Source organism: Bombyx mandarina, chromosome 16 (genome assembly GCF_030267445.1).
Source record: "Bombyx mandarina strain Sakado chromosome 16, ASM3026744v2".
NCBI lineage: Eukaryota > Metazoa > Arthropoda > Insecta > Lepidoptera > Bombycidae > Bombyx > Bombyx mandarina.
The window spans coordinates 5965302-5986129 of record NC_143222.1 but is presented as its reverse complement, the minus strand read 5'-3'; the positions used below and the strand labels follow the sequence as shown (position 1 = coordinate 5986129).

At 34.9% G+C, this 20828-nt stretch overlaps 2 protein-coding genes across 4 annotated transcripts in view; one reads left to right on the top strand and one right to left on the bottom strand.

Moving 5' to 3' along the window:
• Nucleotides 1-11432, top strand: part of LOC114246752 (uncharacterized) — a 148679-nt gene extending 137247 nt beyond the window's left edge. Inside the window, exons 2-3 of the mRNA XM_089733746.1 lie at nucleotides 5398-5429; nucleotides 7043-11432. Coding sequence (XP_089589872.1) covers nucleotides 7052-10528 — 3477 coding nt within the window. The 5' untranslated portion in view covers nucleotides 5398-5429; nucleotides 7043-7051 and the 3' untranslated portion in view covers nucleotides 10529-11432. The remainder of the gene's footprint in view (nucleotides 1-5397; nucleotides 5430-7042) is intronic.
• Nucleotides 11433-11880: 448 nt separating this feature from the next.
• On the bottom strand, nucleotides 11881-18139 carry Hp1b-l (heterochromatin protein 1beta-like protein). Of its 3 annotated transcripts, none has more exons than XM_028179499.2 (6): nucleotides 18017-18139; nucleotides 16487-16579; nucleotides 15483-15606; nucleotides 14419-14565; nucleotides 14101-14283; nucleotides 11881-13491 (listed from the first exon to the last, which is right to left on the bottom strand). In XM_028179499.2, the coding sequence occupies exons 2-5, from the start codon at nucleotides 16574-16576 to the stop codon at nucleotides 14105-14107; spliced, it is 540 nt and encodes a 179-aa protein (XP_028035300.1). In that variant the 5' UTR covers nucleotides 16577-16579; nucleotides 18017-18139; the 3' UTR covers nucleotides 11881-13491; nucleotides 14101-14104. The 3 variants fall into 3 exon arrangements, with proteins under 3 accessions (XP_028035300.1, XP_028035301.1, XP_089589875.1); XM_028179500.2 differs by having other exon boundaries at nucleotides 17849-18068; XM_089733749.1 differs by having other exon boundaries at nucleotides 17560-18059.
• Between the last annotated feature and the right edge of the window lie 2689 nt (nucleotides 18140-20828).

The window sequence follows — 20828 nt, the reverse complement described above, 5'->3', positions numbered from 1 at the left end:
CTGCCGCTGGCTCGTAGTTAAAACGGTTTTCTTATTTAAGTATCTCGATCATATAATGACCTCTGATTTCAGCGATGACCCTCATGAAGGCGTTGTTGGTAAGGGCGAATATGCTGGCTCGCAGGTTTGCTGGTGATAGTGATGGAAGATCCGGTGAGAAACTCAGTAGGCTGTGTCCACTAGGTAGGTTAGTTTACGCGTCGAACTCTTTGCGATAATCGACGAGTTCGACGAGCACGGTGACCGGTCCTTTAAGAGCCTAAGAAGCACCGAGAATGGATTCGGGCGACAGCGGCTTTGCGATCGCATAATATGCTAGCAGCAGCCATGATAAGTAGGTTATCGTGTAGCGCTACTTTGTCAAAGTAGTGTTCTGACGCTGCCTTAAGGCAGGCGTGCCATATAGGCTCTAAATTTAGATCATCGTGAAAAGTGACATTCCTCACGTACCACGGTGCTCTGACGGCGATCTTGCAGAAAAGGATGACCTGGACAGAGTTTATGCGAGCCGCGTAAGCGATCACTACATTTGCACGGGTCATGACAGAATGTATGCACGTTTTGTAGAGTGTCACCTTGTTATTGTCACCGGTGTATTCGGTATCCGCGGTATGTCCCGGATGGAGTACCACTCGTGCAGTGCATCGGCAAGTAACTCTGGCTGGTCATCGTTATTGTAAGCTGGGGATTTGCCTAAAAGGCGTGTGATGGGGGCTTTCCAATTTGAACCCGCTTCTGTAGCTTTTTTTCCAGCCTTGAGCTTTTTTCCAACCAGCTTTTTTGAGGCTATATCAGCGTAACCTTAACTAATAGGTGAGCTCACGGGGCTCAAACCTAACGACCTTTCTAACACGAACCCTAGCAAGAGCCATGCTTCGCCGAATCTACTACCGGATCGGAAACTCGACCCACTGAGAAAATCCGGCGAGAAAGTCAGTGGGCTCTCTTCTATAGCGTGTCAGGGATGATCGCGGATGCACGAGTAAATTGTTTTTACGCAACTATGCGTAACAGCTATGCATCCCCAGTGTGCAAAGTGCGGGATGGTTCTAATAGAGTCTTAAATATGATTGCATGGTAGTGAGTCGCGGTGCGGCTTAATATATGTATGTACATTTTTAATTAAGTAGGCCTAAATATTCTAACATCCTTTTTTTTAAATTATACTTATATTTATGAGTCACTTCACTTAAAAAAGAAATATATTATTATTGTGTTAAACGTAAATACTAAGTTCATGAGGCATTTGCAATCTGAATCATAAGCAAATAAGAAAAACTTCTCAGTAAATTTTCAATTTGCTTACATTGCGCACAGAGTCGAATGTTAATCACTGTCGATCTTGATTACGCTATCGTGTTGACTAGCAGTGCTACCTGTTTTCGAGAGCGGTAACTTACTTCTGGCTCAGTGTACCTGAAAGCTTATTCAAAAATAAATAATATATTAAATCACAAAACTGCCAACCGTTTTGTATATTTTACTTATATAACCGATACAAGAATGTCGGGGCGCGGTTAATTCCAACCACTGGAAATGAAATTAAGCAATCTGTTGAATTGATTCAATTTACATACAATCATTTCCGTGGAACCATTATTTATTGCCGTCGAAGGCAGACGAGCCTACGACCATACCATATATGATTCCGTTGCTTGCGAACATAGGCTGGTGGTAAGACCTCTTGTGAGTCCGCAAGGGTAGGTACCAACACCATGCTTATTTCTGTCGTGAAGTAGTAATGAGTTTCGGTTTGAAGGGTAGGGCAGCCATTGTAACTATACTTGAGACCTTAGAACTAATATCTCAAGGTGGGTGGCGCATTTACGTTGTAGATGTCTATGGGCTCTAGTAACTAGTTAAAACCAGGCGTGACGTGAGCTCGTCCAACCATCTAATCTATAAAAAAATATACTATTTGGGGGCAGAGCAAAGCTCGCTTCTACTGCCTTTTTTTCTGTTGCTACCGCAGCGTAATCACGCGAGCCCATCTGAAAGGCTAGCCGTTGTTTAAATGCAAGTGACATTTCGGCCTAATGTCTCAGAGCGATATATTTTTTAGTTATTTCACGCTTATTCAATGATACGATATCGAAAAACGATTTCAAAAGACCTCTTAATAAAAAAAATCGAATGCCTACCAGCATTCGAGTGTTTCCAAACAAAGCGAATATTAAGCTCGAATTACCCAGTCGTATTCCATAAGCATTACTAAAACGTCCGACCTTTAATAAGATCGACCCACATTATGACCTTTAGCACCACACCCAAAAGCATTACTTTATATCGAAGTTTCTATTTATAAACCACAAGTACCTACTGCATTTAACTACTTTTAATTCACCATGTATGCATACAGAGTGTGATTCTACAGTGTGAGGAAGCTTCGATTTCGTTGATTTTGCAATACATCCAGGGACGTCTTAAACTAGGCTTGGGGCCCTTGGGCACACAAGAATTTGAGGCCCTTTTGGAAAGTAAAAAAAGCGAATTATAATTTTTTTTTATTGCTTAGTTGGGTGGACGAGCTCACAGCCCACCTGGTGTTAAGTGGTTACTGGAGCCCATGGACATCTAGAACGTAAATGCGCCACGCACCTTAAACATTTTTTTATTGAGTATGACCATTTATTATAAGTAATTAAATACAGTAAGATATAATAATATTAATTATATTAGAATGCTGCTGGTTTTTTGGTTACGATTACGATAATGGTTTCTTTCGGGATTTCTGTTGAGCAAAATATTCCATTATATCTTTAAAGTCAATTTTTTGACGGATATCACTTTCTATGCCCATAATTGACAAATTACTCAGCCGTTCTTGTAACATTGTTGTTTGCAATTCATTTTTTTTTCTCTTAAACTGCGAAAATGACCGCTCTCGACTACAATTGGTAACCAAATTGTCGGTCCTTCGGGGCCCCCTGAGAATGGGGGGCCCTGGGCACGGGCCCCGTATGCCCTTATGGTAAAGACGGTATTGAATACATCTAATATTTAAAAAGAAACAGTTAAGATACACTGAAGTACTCCATTAAAATAATATAATATGTGTTTACTGGTGATAATCCGGTCATCGTTCTCGTCGAACCCGTCACGTGGGTCACGTTTCCAATCCGGTGGTAGATTCTGCGAAGCACGGCTCTTGCTAGGGTTCGTGTTAGCAACGTCATCTGGCTTGAGCCCCGTGAGCTCACCTACTAGTTAAGGTTACACTAAAATAGCCTCTAAAGGCTATCAGCATTGATAGGAAAAAAAACGGATAGTTTATTATAATAAGCACAAGTAAAAGCCACCACATAACGTCTATCCCATGGCCGCATGACATTTAGGCCGCATGCCTGCTTCGCAGTAATGTTAACCGTTTACCGCGGCTTTAATTTGGTGACTCATGACCTATTTCTGCCGTGAAGCAGTAATGCGTTTCGGTTTGAAGTTCAGTTTGAAGTGGGGCGACCGTTGTAACTGTACTGAGACCTTAGAACTCATATCTCAAGGTGGGTGGCGCATTTACGTTGTAGATGTCTATGGGCTCCAGTAACCACTTAACACCAGGTGGGCTGTGAGCTCGTCCATCCATCTAAGCAATAAAAAAATAACGTTTATTTTATTTAAATCAAACCCGCAAAAATATAATTTGCGTATTTACTGGTGGCAGGACGTTTTGTCAGTCTGCACGAATAGGTAACACCACCCTGCCTATTTTTGCCGTGAAGCAGTAGTGCATTCAGCTTCAAAGGGCCGAACCGCGGGAAAACATAAATATACTTCGATCTTTTGTCTTAACAACAGTTGTGCGTGCTTTATCAGTAAGTACGTAGAGCCCAGAATATCCTGGGAAACCAATATCTTATATAGCGCCATCTATTAACAGTCGCTCACAACTTAGAAGCTCAACTACATGCATCTACTCTGGTCACACTAGAATTGTTATTACCGATTATCAGGTTACTTTCTGGCCGAAAACGAAGGGAGATAATTTGTGAATTCTTAAAATTTGTGAATTCTTAAAATTTCTCATTTTAAATATCTCTGTCTTTCACTTCGTTTTAACATTTAAATCTGTACTAACGATGACGAATCAATCGTTTAATGTCTGTGCACTTGTACAATTGTGGAAAAATGTAATAGCTAGACACAGCTTCAAGAACTCTTTACAAAATTTCATTGCAGTAAATGCCTACTAGTTTGATTTAATTAGCGTTCACTTTCATCCCGTAATCAACTTCAGATAAATTTACTTGATTTAGTTCTGCTCCGTTTCACTTTTTATTTACAAATTAGGCTAAAAGACAATAATCCAGGCCATTCAATAAATAAAAAATATACACATTATGTACCGGCCGGTGATTCATACGTGGGCGGTTATCTGTATACCTACCAATTCATCCTAGTATGATGGCCTTGAAGACTTATTTATAGTCTGTGCTACATTTTTGATAGAGTTGCCTGATACGTTATTGCTGGAACTATGCGGAATATTTCAAAATGTCACTTCTTATCAATTACAATTTTCTATTTACTTAACTATAAGATTATTAATATTTTTTTCTAAATGTTTACAAGATAAAAAGGCCTGTAATTATAAAAAATTACAGCATTTTTAAATAGTGTTACAATGTACATACATACATCCGTACATTTGGAGCTTTTGAAAGTAAGAAACAACTGCTAGTTTAATATCGCTTTGATTTCCGACTTTACAGAACTTCCGACGTTTCTAATGCTTTACTTTTCATGTTCACAGATAACTTGTAAATTGATGAAAAAATTGAAGATTTAAAACTCTCAGTAATTGCACTATAGTTTAACAATGATTGAACAATTTACGAAACACCTGACTTCTAATTAAGATAATATGCTGAACAATATCGTTATTAATTAAAATTCGTTTTTACTGATTATAACCAAAAAATATGTATGGACAGATTTAAGCTCCTGGTATTCATAAATGTAATAAGGCTTAAGACATATTGCATGATCTTGTCACGAGCTCGCTCTGTCTATGATTTTATCTACACTAATATTATAAATACGAAAATAACTTTGTCTATTGTTTTAACACACAATAACGCTATGGGAATGACTCGAATCCCTAATAAATAATTTAAGCTACTTTTTATCAAACTGTTGAGCATGAATCTCCACTCACGCGATATAAAATGTAGCATTTATAGTATAGTTACCCCGCAGGTAAAGCTGGGGTCATAAAGCTAGATTTATTTTAAGAGTACACACACTTAGATATGTAAAAGTATTATACGTTATTTCAGTGTTTTTCTTTTTGTTCGTTAGCAACATCTGTAGTTTCACCTTCATCTTGTACTGTACTGATGTACTCGGTAATAAACACAATAAACAGTTTATTGTTGGGTTGTTTTCGTTAAGTATTTAGAAATAATTCAATCAAAGATTTTACTCTAAAGGTATGTGTAATAACTATATTTAATATATTAATATAATCGTAATACTCGTTGACGTCATGATAGATGAAACAGAAATAACTCAATATGTTGTGAAGTTCGCATATTAGTAATAATTAACGGGGTTCAGTAGATTCCCGCACTAACAATAAGTAAATGTAATTTTAACTAATGGATAAAGAACGAATGAAAGAGCATAGGCTATTTTATGTAGTCCATAGATATATTCATAAGTATGTATGAATGAGTGTAAGATGTATTTTTACATTATTCATGTAATGTAAGAATCTATAAAGACTATATATTCTTCTGTTTTATAAAAGACATTTTGAAGTTGTCGTGGCCTAAAGGATAAGACGTCCGGTGCATTTGTGTTGAGCGATGCACTGGTGTTCGAATCCCGCAGGCGGGTACCAATTTTTCTAATGAAATACGTACTTAACAAATATTCACGATTGACTTTCACGGTGGAAGAATAATATCGTGTAATAAAAATCAAACCCGCATAATTGTAATTTGCGTAATTACTGGTGGTAGGACCTCTTGTGGCTCCTCACGGATTGGTACCACCGCCCTGCCTATTTCTGCCGTGAAGCAGTAATGCCTTTCGGTTTGAAGGGAGGGGCTGCCGTTGTAACTATACTGAGACCTTAGAACTTACATCTCAAGGTGGATGGCGCATTTACGTCGTAGATGTCTATGGGCTCCAGTAACCACTAAACAACCAGGTGGGCTGTGAGCTCGTCCATACACCTAAGCAAAAAAAGTTTTAATGGAATAATTACCGTGTGTCACGGTTATTGCGTTTGGAACGTAAAGTATCATTATTATAAATTGCAAAATATTTAAGGCGAATATAAAACATTCGATTTTATCTCATAATTTAGTTACTTACTCTACTTAGTAATGGTAGAGTACGTACATACTTAATCTTTCACATGCCAATCACGGTATTCTCATATTAACAATTTCCTTAAACTATACTTTTAATTTGAAAAATATATTTTTGAGTTATTTATTGCTTGATTGGTTTTACGCGTGTGTTAAAATACCTATACTTTATTTAGGAAGTAACAGAAATCTATGCTATAGGGGCAAAAAATCTCACCTTTCGCCTGATGCTAGTTAGTTACCGGAGCTCATAGACACTACAAAATAAATGTCTCCGCCTACCTTCAGGTGTTAAGTGGAGGTCTCTATTGCATCGGAATAACATTAACAATTATAAATCCTCTAAACTGAATCGGAAAACGAAGTAGGCAGAACTATATAATACGCCTAATGCCTAATGCAGTACGCTGGTACTGACTTTGCAACACGCTCGACCACTACTGCAGAAATTTTGGGACGTTCCGCACCGATATTTTTTACGTTGTGTATATGATCATCACCAAGACAGAAAAGAAGCCCGCCAAAAGTAATGTCACTTGATCAATGTTCTTATCCCTTAAGTTTACAAATAACAGATTATAAACAAATTCCAATCATAGATAAAATGCTAATTATCAAAATACCCACAAATGTTCATCTAATAATACGATTACGGTATGGTTAATTGGGGAATGTTTTGGAATAAAAATATTATTTGAATTAAAGTTACTTTTTTCTTTTTTCAGTTGGCGACCATGGCTTCAACGGTGTTAAAAGGAGACACTCTAGGACAAAAACATAAACATTACAATCAATTATTAAACGATGCGCTGTCTGGTAACATTAAAATATCATCTCATCCGGACGATGATATCGGTAACTTACTTCTCATAGATATGGCTAGCCAAAACAAAGATGTACACTTCATTTTGAATGCGTTCAAATCAACAGACATGCTCTACGTCTCGTGGGCTATTAAAAAAAGCAATTGGCTTATTACTGAGAAAACGTATAGTAACTTCATCAACCCCAATTATTTAAACTCCGATATTTTTCCACATATGATGACCAAGGCTATTAATAAACTTATGTTACACATAAGATTGCATTTGAAGGACGAAGAACGTGTTAAAGAATTTTACCGAAACGAAAAGGTACCTAGCGACGCAGCAAAATGGCTGTGCAACTGTTCTGTGAAGTTTATTGAAGATAACATTAATAAACACAATAACGATAATCGTTTATTAAAACGTTTGTGTGAGAAATCAATAAGCATCCTGGAGAAAATCGATAACCATAACTCCGTGCTTTTACAGAAAACCACGTTCTTTTTGAAAAATGAGACAAATAGGTACTTAAATATTGTAGAACGCGTTCCATACTACAACAGACCTACGTTCAATGCAAAAGCAACGGACTTAATTATGAAAAAATGTCCAGAGCGAATCATAAACAATTTCGAAAAATACGCAGTTAACATTCATATGCCCACATTCGCTAGATACTTAAAAAGTGAAAATATCAGCGAGTTTTTAACGAAACAAATAAAGTCAGCAGAAGACGATAGTAATTTGAGTATGTTCTTGAAATCGGATCAGGTACTTTATCTGTTTCAAAGAATCCGTCCACCTCAACGTTATGAATTCGTCAAGGCAATGTTCCTCGATGACAAAGATGAGGTGAACGAAAACGATCCGAAAAAACAGAGCATACAATTGTTTTTTAATAAATGTTATATGGAAAAATACATATGGTATAAATATGCACCATTTGATGTCGCATTTGTTGCAATAAAAAAAAGCCTTCAAGTTGAATCGTCTGCGAGAGATAAGAAAGCTATGCTCCAAACACTTATTTATTGCGCAAAACAAAATCTTTCAGACATTCAGACTCTGTTGCGTTATTACAGCAAGAAACACATTAAAGACTCGTTCAGTTCTAAATGTAACTTTGTTAGTGAGCTCTCGAAAAACACTGAAATTCACAAATATGATGAAACGACATGGGATGTTTTAAATGAAATATTTAGTGGCATGGGGTTATACAATCCATCTTCCGAGAAGGATCAGAATTGTATTCAAACAATAATCGTTTACAAAGTTTTACACAATGAAACAGTTCCAGAAGTGATTATGAATAAATTCGAATTTGAAACACTGAGCGCCTACAAAAAACTAACCGAAGAAGATGGTGTGAAAATTTTTAATTTTTTGTTTGATCATTTACTGACCAAAGTGCAAACAACTGTTTCTACACAGGATGAATTGGCTGATCTGGAAAGTAATTTAATTAACACGTTGACTCTATTGAAAGATTGGAAAAAAAATATTTCAGAGTATCCTAGCATTATCAATAAAATTAAGGAAATCGCTTCGATTAAAAGAAAAAATGTGTGGACGCTAGACCTTGCTGATTTGTACAACGTACAAAAATCATGGCGAAAGATTATGTTTGAGGAATCTATAATTTTGAATCCATGTGAAGAGGTTTGCGTTAATGCGTTGAAACATGAGCCGAGTTTGTTGTCGCGATACAATACAGAAGTACAAGCCTTACAGTGTAACGATAATGTGTCTCTAAAACAAGTACTCAGCAAAATACGCATTTACTGGCCAGAATCTTTAGGCTTGTGCTGGTCGAATGAATACATGGCCCGACTCAAAACATTAAGCAATCACAAAGCCCTAACTCGAGGCCTTTGCTATTTATTGCCTCACACTACTTTAATTGACGTTATCGTATCCTTTATTCCTAAGGAGAGCAAGATTGATTTACACAACGTAGATGAAGTCAGTCTTAGCTTACAGAAGCATTTCGCTAAAAACATGCATTTAGCACGTCCACAACCTAAACCAGAGATTGTCATGAGTTATGCTAAAGGCGATTACGTGAAGTTTACGTTGCCTTCACTACTCGCCGTATTTCATAATTTAAATGCTAAAAGTAGTCGTGAGTGTTTGCCAGAACTTTTAGATGCTCCAGTTTCTCTGCAAAAGCACATTATTCGTTTAGCTTTCGCAGAGCTCGAATCTCATGAACTTAAAGTAATATTCTTGAACTTATGGCAAACATCGAAGAACAAAACAATTCGAGGGATGATCTTTGAGTTCACTTTCAAACTGTTATGTAAAACAAAGGACCCAATTGAAGCCAAGAACTTGTGGGATACCTTTGAAGTCTTCATTGATAATTTAACTTACGAAGACGATAAAAAACTGTTCGATTTACTATCAAAAGTCGAAGATGTACCTGGTAATGTGAAGCCCCATTTCCTTGTAAAGAGTTACGGGTTCCTAAAACGATTAATTTCCAACGTGGTCAATGACCGTGGGACCTACGAATGGTATTTGGAATTGCTGGAACAATCCACAAGAGAAATAATGGAACACATGAACAATGAATTTATCGAGAATATAATAACGGAATTTCTTGAAAAAAAATTTTATACGTTTCAAGGGAAATCAGGCCCTGTTAGGTCATCATACGGTATGACAACAGTTATTTCGGCGTATCTTTTATGCGCTAAGGACATTGAAAGCCAGCAGAGGAAACAGGAAAATATACTTAAACCTCTAATTAAACGATCTTTAAATATGTGGAACGAATATCGCGACGGATGCTATTTCATAAGACAAAACTTTCAAGAATTACTCTACCAATTCACAATGGATCTAAACTATTACGTTACATCAAAAAATATGATAATCCCCACAGAGATGTTCACAGAAATACTAACGGAGTTGAACACTTTGCCAGTTTCCGAAAACTACGTCATGGTAACAGGCTGGAAATTAACATTAACTTTGGCAAAATTGTTAGAGAAAACAACTAAAGCAGAATGGGACTTGAAATGCACAGAAATATCACAAGAATTTGCTGAAAGCTGTGTTGAATATCTGAAGCAAGATGTAAATAGTCATTTTCCATGTATTTATGTTCTTTTTTCACGGGCACTACAGAAAATCATTGACATATCCAGAACTGACGACTGGAAGTGGCTTCTACTTGAAAAGATGCTCTCAGATAAAGATTTCATCCAATCGTTTTTAACTGTTAATTGTATTTTAACGAAAAACAACGGGCAGGGATGTGAATCGACTAAACAAAACATTACCAAGATCACCAATTTAATTAAAGAGCATCCTTCGGTTGAAGTGAAAATGCATTATTATTATAAGTTTGGTGATGGTAATCGCGGTTGCAAAGAAGAATGTGTACCGTGGGCACGATGAATGGAAACTGTTGTTATTTGAATGTAGATTTATTTGTGAAATCATTGTTAATGTACGTTGTACTAATTGTCAAATTTACAAATTGCCAAAACTTTAATGTGCTGCGATATCAAAGTTTTGGCGCACCACAATTATATATATATATATCTATGTATGTATATCTCAAAGCAGGCGGCGCCGCGGCGGCGGCATTTGCGTTGTAGACGTCTTTGGGCTCAGGTAACCACTTAAAATCAGGCAAGCCGTGAGCTCAAAAAAAACATAATCTAGCTTTTTTTACACTTTTGTTGTTAATCGATAATTGTATACATAGAATAATTTACCAAATTTTGTACCGCGCAAATACTTTTACAAAATTCAAAGCCATTTAAATTTTTCGCGTACTATAATAAAATCACAGGCTAAAATGATAAATCGAAGACGCGTACACGTGTACACCATTTTGACTTAATAATGAGCAAGAAAATAAATGCCTATCTCTACCACCAAGCAACCGAAGCAATCCTTTGTGTCGGTTTGAACAACAGAATAGACAAACTGAGTTCGGATAATATTACAGAATCTATGGTTTCACTTGATACCTACATGTTTGATGCGCGAATTGTGAGATAGGCAACGATATTCACCTTTCGGCTCTGTAAACGTCCAAACTTTGGACGTAACGCGTTTCTCGTTCATTTAACAAAATGAAGAAACAATGATGGGCCTGCCTACAAATGACTTTTTTACACTTCTACCTACATGGCTACACGAATAAACCACAAACAATAATCAACTGATATTATTTATGTTTGACTGTCACTGACAGTAATGTTAATTAACAGTAATCCATAATTATTATTATTACTCTAATAACGGATTCCAAGAGTAAAATTGTTATGAAAATTACAATGTGTTGTGCTTATTATATTGTTTTATTTCTATCACAAAATTGGAAGACGCACCGGTGTTTTCTAAAGAACGGTCATTTGTTACTTCGCATGTTTAGAAGTTAGGTACCTATCTAAAATTTTGCGATAATGGCCAGTGTTTTTTGTGAAACATGAATGTGTTATCAGAAGAGGTTCCATTCAAAAAGTTTAACATTTAAGTGCGCAGTTTTCAGTAGCATTTTGTTTCTTTCTAAGCTCTCCGTAGTTTCTAATTTCGATCTCAAAACGGTTTGATATTTCTTTTTTTAATATTACCTATATCACTTTTGACTGTCTACGAGAATATCTAACAAACTATAGTGGTTATATGAATTTAAGCTTTACAAACATATATTAAAGCTTTTTTTTGCAAAAAAGATATTGAATGTTTCGATTTCTTCAATTTTATGTCTCTTGAGAGGGTTTGAAATCAAACGACCATTTCATTTTATTTTCTTATATTTATACTTAAAATTAAAATATTTTCACATCAACTACAACGATCAATTATGTCCATATTGGTGTGAATTTACTGTCTCCTAATCCTATGTTTTGCAGAATAAAATTCTTATCTAATGCCATTAATGCTCCTTACGGGTAGCCAAGCACTCGACAACACATTCCAAATGACACTACATAAAGGTTACAAATTATGGTTACTAATAGAACAAAACTATTTCACATTTCCAAATAAAAACGGTTATGTTGTAACCATTAAGCCAATGACGTCATCGCAATACGTTTTCTAGTGACATCCATCTTCAAACATCGAACACATTTTATTAAGTGTCAATGTACATTTATAAAACACACAAATATATACAAAAGTACACAAACAGTAAACTACAGAATGATGGACACTTGGTGCGTTCTGGCTCTGATGCTCAATTATTACTGTGAATTGGCTGTAAAATATAATGATGAATAACTTGCGCTTTCCATTAGTTCCACTTTCAGTTCGAGCCGGTTTCATAGCAGATGTTTTATACAAAGCTCAATCTTGTAAATAGATGTAGTATTCTTTAAGTAAATAGATTGGTTCGTAGCTATTATTTGAGATTTGAAATGTATCGATAGAGAAGGAATGACAACAATAGTATTGCTATACGATGTTTTTAAACAAAATCTTGTAGAATCTAAGAGAATCTAGAGTCTAAACGGCGACAAATTCTGCAAAAGATCAAATTTTGGAAAAAAATGGTTCTCGAAATTTAAAACGATCTATATAATAAAAAAAGCTCATAAAAACAATTTTACTGTGCCTTAAATATTCATCCCAATATACCTTACAACTAAGAAACTTAATTGTACCTATGTGTTGCTGAGGTCAATATTTTTTGTAACTTTATAGACCGGATTACGATGCCAATAAAAATGCCTAAATTTGACAAGAAAGCTAACAACGAAGTTTTTGCTAATCGACATCATAGCATATGACTTACTGCACACCTAACTAATGCAGTATCGGTTAAAACGCGAAAACATTGAAAATATATTTTAATTTTTAATAACTTTTATCAATGTGCCATATATTTCATCATACATGTAGGTAGTGTTTCTGTAGTCAAAATATTATACCTACATAGAAAATTATAAATTGTGGTATATAAAGAATAATTTTATTTGCCTCGCCTTAGAATAGTTTATTAGACAGACTGGAGAGATATGGTTTTATGAGAACATTTTTGCTGTGATTAATATTTAAAGTAAAAATACTTTTTTTCTTATGTACTATCGTAAAGATATAAAAATAATGTTCCATTTCAAATCGCTTTTCACAAATAAAAACAGTAGCGAAATGAATCCTTAAGCGAAATACAGTCCAACCACAACTTAGAAGTTCAAGTCGATTTTACTGAATCAGTTTAAATTTTCTAATTTGTAATGTTACAAAAGGAATGATACAATTGGGAGTGTGATAAAAAAACAGCCATGGAACAATTTAAGTTAGTTTTTCCTGTGAAAAAATAGTCAAAACTCATCAATAATATAATTCTAATAAAAGTGTTCTCATTTCAGGAATACTCCCACCTTCTTTTTTTTAAATTAGTCCTGAAACAAAAATATCTTTTTTTAATAAATTTTAGACACTTCATTATAGCTGTGGCTCTGGCATTGTTCACGTCCAGGAGCGAGGATGACAAAAAAAGGCCACCTAACGAGTCAACCGCATTGCGCTATGAACAAAGCGTGTTTGTTACCAACGCTTTTTCGTATCAGGATAAGACGCCAGATATAGTGTTGCAACTAATAAAAAAGTCATTAAATGACTAATATTGTGACCCACAGATATACCTAATACTTTCTTGTATCTGTCACACATTCCTATTGGAAAGATATTATTTAGCTGACTTTGATGACAGAACAGAATATAGTCCACCTGATGGAGGGTAGTCAACATCCCTCTATGAATGTCACCAATACCAGGAATAAAACCAAGACCTGTCAAGGAGGACTTTGATCTCAAATATCATTTGAAAAAGATACAAATAAGACTATGGACATGAGACAATTACTATACAATTCAACTATAATTTCAAATTTACATCTCTATGGAATCCGGTAGGCACATTAATAGCTCTTCAAAGCTTTAAAACAGAATGTTTCATTGCTAAAAATTAATACTGATACTGATATTAGAAATCCTGTCAGAAGTCATACTTATTTAGTCTTCATTATTTCCTTCATCGAGTGCTGGTGTGTGCCATGTGAGCCTTTCTTCATAAAATTGAATAACTACTTGTGGGCACCGCACATTAGCTTGTTTTGCTGGTACAAGATCTGCTTCATCTGTTCCTTGCCATTTCATGAGGAACATGAGTTCACCACTACTATCCGTAGCGCCTAAAATCAATAGTAAAATAACTTAAAATTGCTCAGCCACTATTATCTGTAGCATCTAAAATCAACAATAAAATAACTTAAATTCGCTCAGTCAGTATATTACACATGTATGACTATCAAAGAAAATAAGATTACCAATTATTTTTTCTGGTTCTAATCCACGATCAAAACCAGATGCTTTCTTGTCATCACTTTTGGCTTTCTTTGCACCTTTGAGATCAGGTGTGGCTGCGGCTGATTTACGCTTCTTTGAATCCTTATCAGTTTTTGACATTTTTCCCTCTGAAATTTAAATGGTTCCAATGAATATTGAGTTTGAATACTTTAAGGTTCCATTATAACTTGACTCATACTGTTTTTTTAAACTGCACCCTCAGTCTCTATTTAGTATTTGGGACTAAGAGTTTGAAAAGCTGATGAAACGACGACTAGCCAGAAGCAGAGGTCAGATCGGTCTGTAGTATATCACACTTCAATTTCGGTAATTGTTTTTCTACAGGGGAATACAAGGTTTACAACTAGGTTTCAAACATATGACTTGCTTTATAGTAATTTAGATCATTAGATACTTTTTTCAATATTGGACAAAAAGGTCATGAGGATTCAAAACACCTGTGAACTACTAACTGACTACTTAAATATTTTTTTATCTTTATCTATAATGCAAAGATTTGATTTATAATTTAACTACATCTATTGAAAACAATACGTTTTTAAGATCTATTTTATAAATGTAATTATTTTTGACAACAGGAATTTTGAGACAAAGCAAATTTTCAGTTAACATAACTCAAACATCTCCTGAATGATTATGTATAATAAAGAAGTTTAATTGCACAAATGATATCAACAAGTGGGTATAACAAGTAGGGAAAGTGGACAAAATTCAGAATATATTATGGAGTACTGATGGCAAATGCGAAATTTAGAACTTGGGTAATAGGTAGTATGTATAACTTATCATTATGGCCATAGGCCAAAAGATATAGACAAGAAGTGTGTGTTCGCTGTGTCATAAATTACAATAAATGACAGGGAAGCTATTAGGCACTTAAAAAATTGCTGGCTTTCCTTTAACATGATAATTGTTATAAGATTCTATCACAATAAGGTATTTAGGTGAACTAATAGAGCTTGAGTATATTGCTGTACTGGAGAACATAAATTATTAAACAGTATTGATAAAATATGAATATTACCAGCTTCTTTCTTCTTTCTTGCTTCTTCAAAGGCTTGTATAAGATCTGGACAATCAAGATTATCCTCTGGTTCCCATGTATTATCTTCATCACTGTATCCTTTCCATTTCAAGTAATATTCCAACTATAAGTTTTTTACAATATATTAGTCTCATTAATTTGTATAATATTGAGGGAGGTTTAAGCGACATTTTTGATACTTTATAGGATAGCCATTTAAAGTTTAAAATTTTGACAAATATCATAACATTCTTCAGCTATTTGAATGATATAAGCATAATTGATGTTTGATTAAAAGCATCGAACTGTTGCTAATACCAAATAAAACTGACCTTTAACTACAAAGATAAATGTTCCATATTAATTGAAATGTCGCTTAAAACCAAATAGCCCTTCACCCCTCTATTTGTATACATGATTAATTATAAATAATATAGAATTCATCTATATATATAAAAATGAATTGCTGTTCGTTAGTCTCCCTAAAACTCGAGAACGGCTGGACCGATTTGGCTAATTTTGGTCTTGAATTATTTGTGGAAATCCAGGGAAGGTTTAAAAGGTAGATGAATATGAAAATGCTTGGAATTAAATAAAAACAAAAAAAAATTTTTTTCTATGATGTGTCCCCCGTCGGATGGATTCCTTTTGTTTGTTTTAAGTTTATTTTATACAAAGTTTAGATCTTTTATTTATCGATTGAGGCACTACGATGCCGGTCAGCTAGTAATTTTATATATTGCTGTAGCTCAGTTCAGGGCATTTTTTTTAAAATTGGCAATGTAATTAATTCAATTCAGAATATGAACGATACTAACAAAGTTGTATTTTCTTCACTATAGAACTATAGAAGATAGAGATTGCATCCAAAATTAAATTACTATTATCAATAAAAGATCTGAGTGTGAATAAAAAATAATTTGTTTTGATCACCCATTATGTAGAACTGATAGCAAAACTTGAGTAACATTAAAAAAATTTTTATATCAATAAACTATACTCACAACACCATTCTTAATGCGCCTGTCCAGAACTTTTTCAACAGAAAATTCCTCTTCGGCTTCTGGTTCATTTTCTTTTTTCTTGTCGGCCATTATCTAAATCACAGAAGAAAAAAGATTAGACATCGTGAAAGAGAGAGTATACAATGTTACAAAAGTATCAAATAAAATAATGTCACATATTGTATACTAGTGGCCTGCTCCGGCTCCTCTCGGTTCTTTAACAAAAATTTCAATGATATTTGACGTTTTTTTATTTTTTTAAATAAAAGAACACTTATTGCAGCATAACTATAATAGTTTCTACAAAGTCGTATTACATTATTTTATTCTATCATCAATAGTTTTCGAAGGGCACACAATGTAAAGATTATTAAAGTTAAGATTATGTAAGGGCTTTTGAATGAATTTTCATCTGTACTGTTTGGCATTATGCATTATCTACAATAGTGGATGAACACTTATAATCTATTGTCAAAGTACACATTGTATCATATCATATTGTACACAGAATATAATTGTAGGTTTTTTTTTTTTTTTTAATATAATTACACAATAACAACTCATTAATATAATCAAAGAGGCACAGGACACAGATGTACATAATAATATGTGAATTATATGTTAAAACATTAATAGCACAACGTATTATCTAGATGCGTTTGCTGTGCTTCATGCTTATACATATACCTAAGCTATTTATATTTAATGTCTAAGGTGTACCTACATGTACAACCCACAACACTATCATGTATATCACTTTGTAACATTGTGTATTCTTCACTTTAATTTCTACCGTGATGGAGTCAGAGTAGCCCTTGCTCTCTACGTCATATTTTCCTGTTTTTTTCATGTAATAAAATGTCCCTAAACGTAACATGTCCTTAAAATTTTACTCTCATTTCTAGCACACTTAGATTATTGAATGGCCATTTATGAAGATTCATTTCAATAAATATTGTACATTTTATATACTATTTTAAACCACTACAAGAACACAAGAAGACGTTGAAAAAGAATAGAGCAAACTTTATGATATAGTTCACTGTTCGTTTTCACACTTAACCTTTACCTACCAGATGTTTAAAATCCTAGTGAAGTCGATAACATTAAAACATATCTTGATCTTGTTGATAGGAATACTAGTTCGTTACAGTAATTTATAAGATCTTGATATGAATAGTGTATCAAATCACGAAAATGAAACCCAAATACGAGCATCGATGCGTTAAAAAAACACGACGTTTTATGACTAAAAATTTTTGGTCTAACAAATCCAGAATCACGAAATATACTAATTTCCTAACTCTTTGCTGTTTTATAGTAAATGTAGCTTCTTATCAAACCGTTTTATTGAATTTATACTTGTCTGGTTTATTCGTATGCACGGTGAAGCGTCCCGCCATTTTGACAAGATTCCAAATAACCACAAGTTATTGATATTATTTTTATACTTTCATTTAAAATAGGATGAAATATTTATTTCCTATGAAAGTATTGTCATTTTTCTTGGTCGTTTATCTTTTATCTCACCTTTTAAGGCTTAAGCAATTATTATGTTCACTTTGACAAAACACATACACCGGCACAATAATATTGCACAGATCGCGGAGACCGGGGTAGATACTTACCATAGATAATACTAGATACTAGGATACTATATAGATTCTAGGGGTGAGGCGTATTTATCGGAACAGTTAAACGGAACAGGTTCGTCTATGAAAAAGCTTGGAACTATTGTCTATAGACCGAAACAACTGTTATGCTGGCCACTGACATGCGCGCAAATATTCGTACATTGTACGAATGTTTGCGCGCATGTGAAGGGCCGTAAAACATTCATTCGCAAACCTAGCGGCTGTGCAAATGGGTTCGCATACTCAATTTGCGAACCCGTTTGCGCTTCCTCCTACACTTGTTTACGAATGTCTCACGAATTTCTCCTCCTTTTTAATTCGTCAATAGAACATTGAAGAGAAAAAGAGTTTTTAATTCTTTCCCAGACATCATTAACAGCCATGCTGTTTTTATGGGATTTCTTTTGATGAAGATACGCTACACAGTAGACGTCACGAACTATGAAAATGGCGTATAGTATACGTCCGTTACCTTCGCAATCGTCGGCGCAACTGGGCAAGCGAATGTGTGGGAGACTACGCGAAGGTTCGAGGTTCGCGCGCATTGATGTCCGTTAAAAAACCGACACAGCTTGGAAAACCACGAATGCAGCGAAAACTTTGCGTAATCATTCGCAAATGTCGTCCTACACTTGTGGGTTTGCGTATTCGTGCGCATGTGAATGACCGGTGTTACAACTGTTCCACATGAATCCATATGTTGCATTGTTCCGTTCCACAGCAAACAGCCAGAAACGAAACAGTTTGGAATAAGCTCTTTTCCTTTTTCACGCACAGAAATAGAAAAAGATAGCATATACATCCTGTTCCCAAACATGCTCTTTTCTCCTTTCACTTATTGTAATATAAAAAGATAGCAATAACATTAACATGCGTGCACATTTTGGCAAAACTAGTTTCACATATCATTAATATTAATAAATTAAGTGGTCAGTCCTAAGCCTGAGAAAGCATGAAGGATTGTTTTTAATTTAAAAAATGTACTAAAACCATTTCATATGTATGACTGTTCCTTTATGTGGAACATATTCTACTTAAAACATTATTAAGCCTGTTGCAACACAAGAGGCTGTTATATTGGAACAGGTTGTTATATCGGAACAGGCTGTTATATTGGAACAGGCTACTGGAACTGTTCTTTCACTGAAACAGGAACAGGTGGAACAGGTCCCTAATTTCACCTGTTACAGACCATCCCTAGTAGATACTTAATTAGAGATTTTTAAGGGATTTTATGACCTGGTAACTAAGACTTTTAAGTCATGTCTTCGTTTAATTGATATTCTTTTAATGAAAAATGATAATATGGAGTGAAATGCCATGAAATAAAATGAAGATGATTAATATGAGACATTAATCAAGTGGAATGAAATTACATGAAATGACATGAGATGAGATGATATGCGATGAAATATAATCTTTTTTTCCCCTACCTATGCTGAAAGCCTTAAGAGGCTATTTCAGCTTCTCCTTGACGTGAAGGTGAGCTCACGGGGCTCTAATCTGAAAACGTTACTAACACTAGCCCTAGTACGAGCAGTGCTTCACAGAATCTACCGTCGCATCGGAAACGCGACCCACTGAGAAGATCAGGCATGAAACTCAGTGGGCTGTATATGTGGGTTAATTTACGCCGAACCCTTTGTCGGAAGCGACGGGTTCAACAAGAACGGAATAGCACTGTTAGTGGATCCGAAATGCTGTGCTTAGGGCGAAGTCGACCGTAGGATCCGTATATATATAGTTATCAGCGGACACGACAAAAGCGTTTTCGTGTCGTGTCACTTTCTCGAAATGTTGTGGATCCACTGCAGTGTTCTATAGCCTGCTTCTGCGTGAATATTTGGAGAATATTTTTTTTCTAAGCTATTTTATCAAGCACCAAATTTGTATTAATTTGCAGGAAAGTAACTTCTTTCCGGTTTTATTTAATACTAGGATTAGTTTCCTATGTTTCCATATTCATGCATAGTGTATTTACTATGGAAACTGTAGCCTTTGGACTCACGGTTCACCGTTGTAGTGTAAAGTCTAAAATTGATAGTTTTTTCTTCTCCTTACCGAATATAAATTTCCTACTTCTTACTATTAATGACATTGCATAGACATATGTACTTAAACGTTTAATGGGTATTTATGGCCACTAATATTTAAATTCGTAACGTTTAGTTTACCCTCCTAGCTGCAAAAACTTAGTCGTTTTTGTATATTACCGGTTCGTATCATTTTTCGAAAAATAAACGGTTTTTAGGATTTCCTAAAACCGGTAAACCGGTACCTATTTCTACACACAGAGATATAGGTAACGACATTAGACAACAGAAGGTCCGCTTGAACTTATATGAGTCGACTATTATCAAAGGCGGCAATCTGACTTTTGGACAATGATTGGTAAATCAGAAAAACGAATTATTGACTTTGTATTCCATTGGCAGTCACAAAACTCTTCGGAACGACATCTTAGATAAATAACAGGTTAACTATGAACCTTTATTTAATGCAGGTTTTGAACCGTATTCTTTGAAGGAGACGATTAAATTCAAATAAATCTGTATTGACATATCAAGATATTTTTTTTGTCCAAATGCACAGATTGCCACCTTTGATAATAGACGACTCAAATATGAACGAATACATCGATCCCTGAAAATCCTTCTGGAAAGAATCACACTGGCCATAGATTTTTTTGTATGTTCTATAGCAAACGA

What these genes read in the sequence shown, in the direction of transcription:
- Hp1b-l (XM_028179499.2), bottom strand. Translation starts at nt 16,576, where the DNA reads ATGGCCGACAAGAAAAAAGAAAATGAACCAGAAGCCGAAGAGGAATTT. An exon ending in AAGAAAGAAGAAAGAAGCTG is followed by an intron (nt 14,566 to 15,482) that starts GTAATATTCATA and finishes TTTAAATTTCAG; the next exon opens with AGGGAAAAATGTCAAAAACT. An exon ending in AGAACCAGAAAAAATAATTG is followed by an intron (nt 14,284 to 14,418) that starts GTAATCTTATTT and finishes TATTGATTTTAG; the next exon opens with GCGCTACGGATAGTAGTGGT.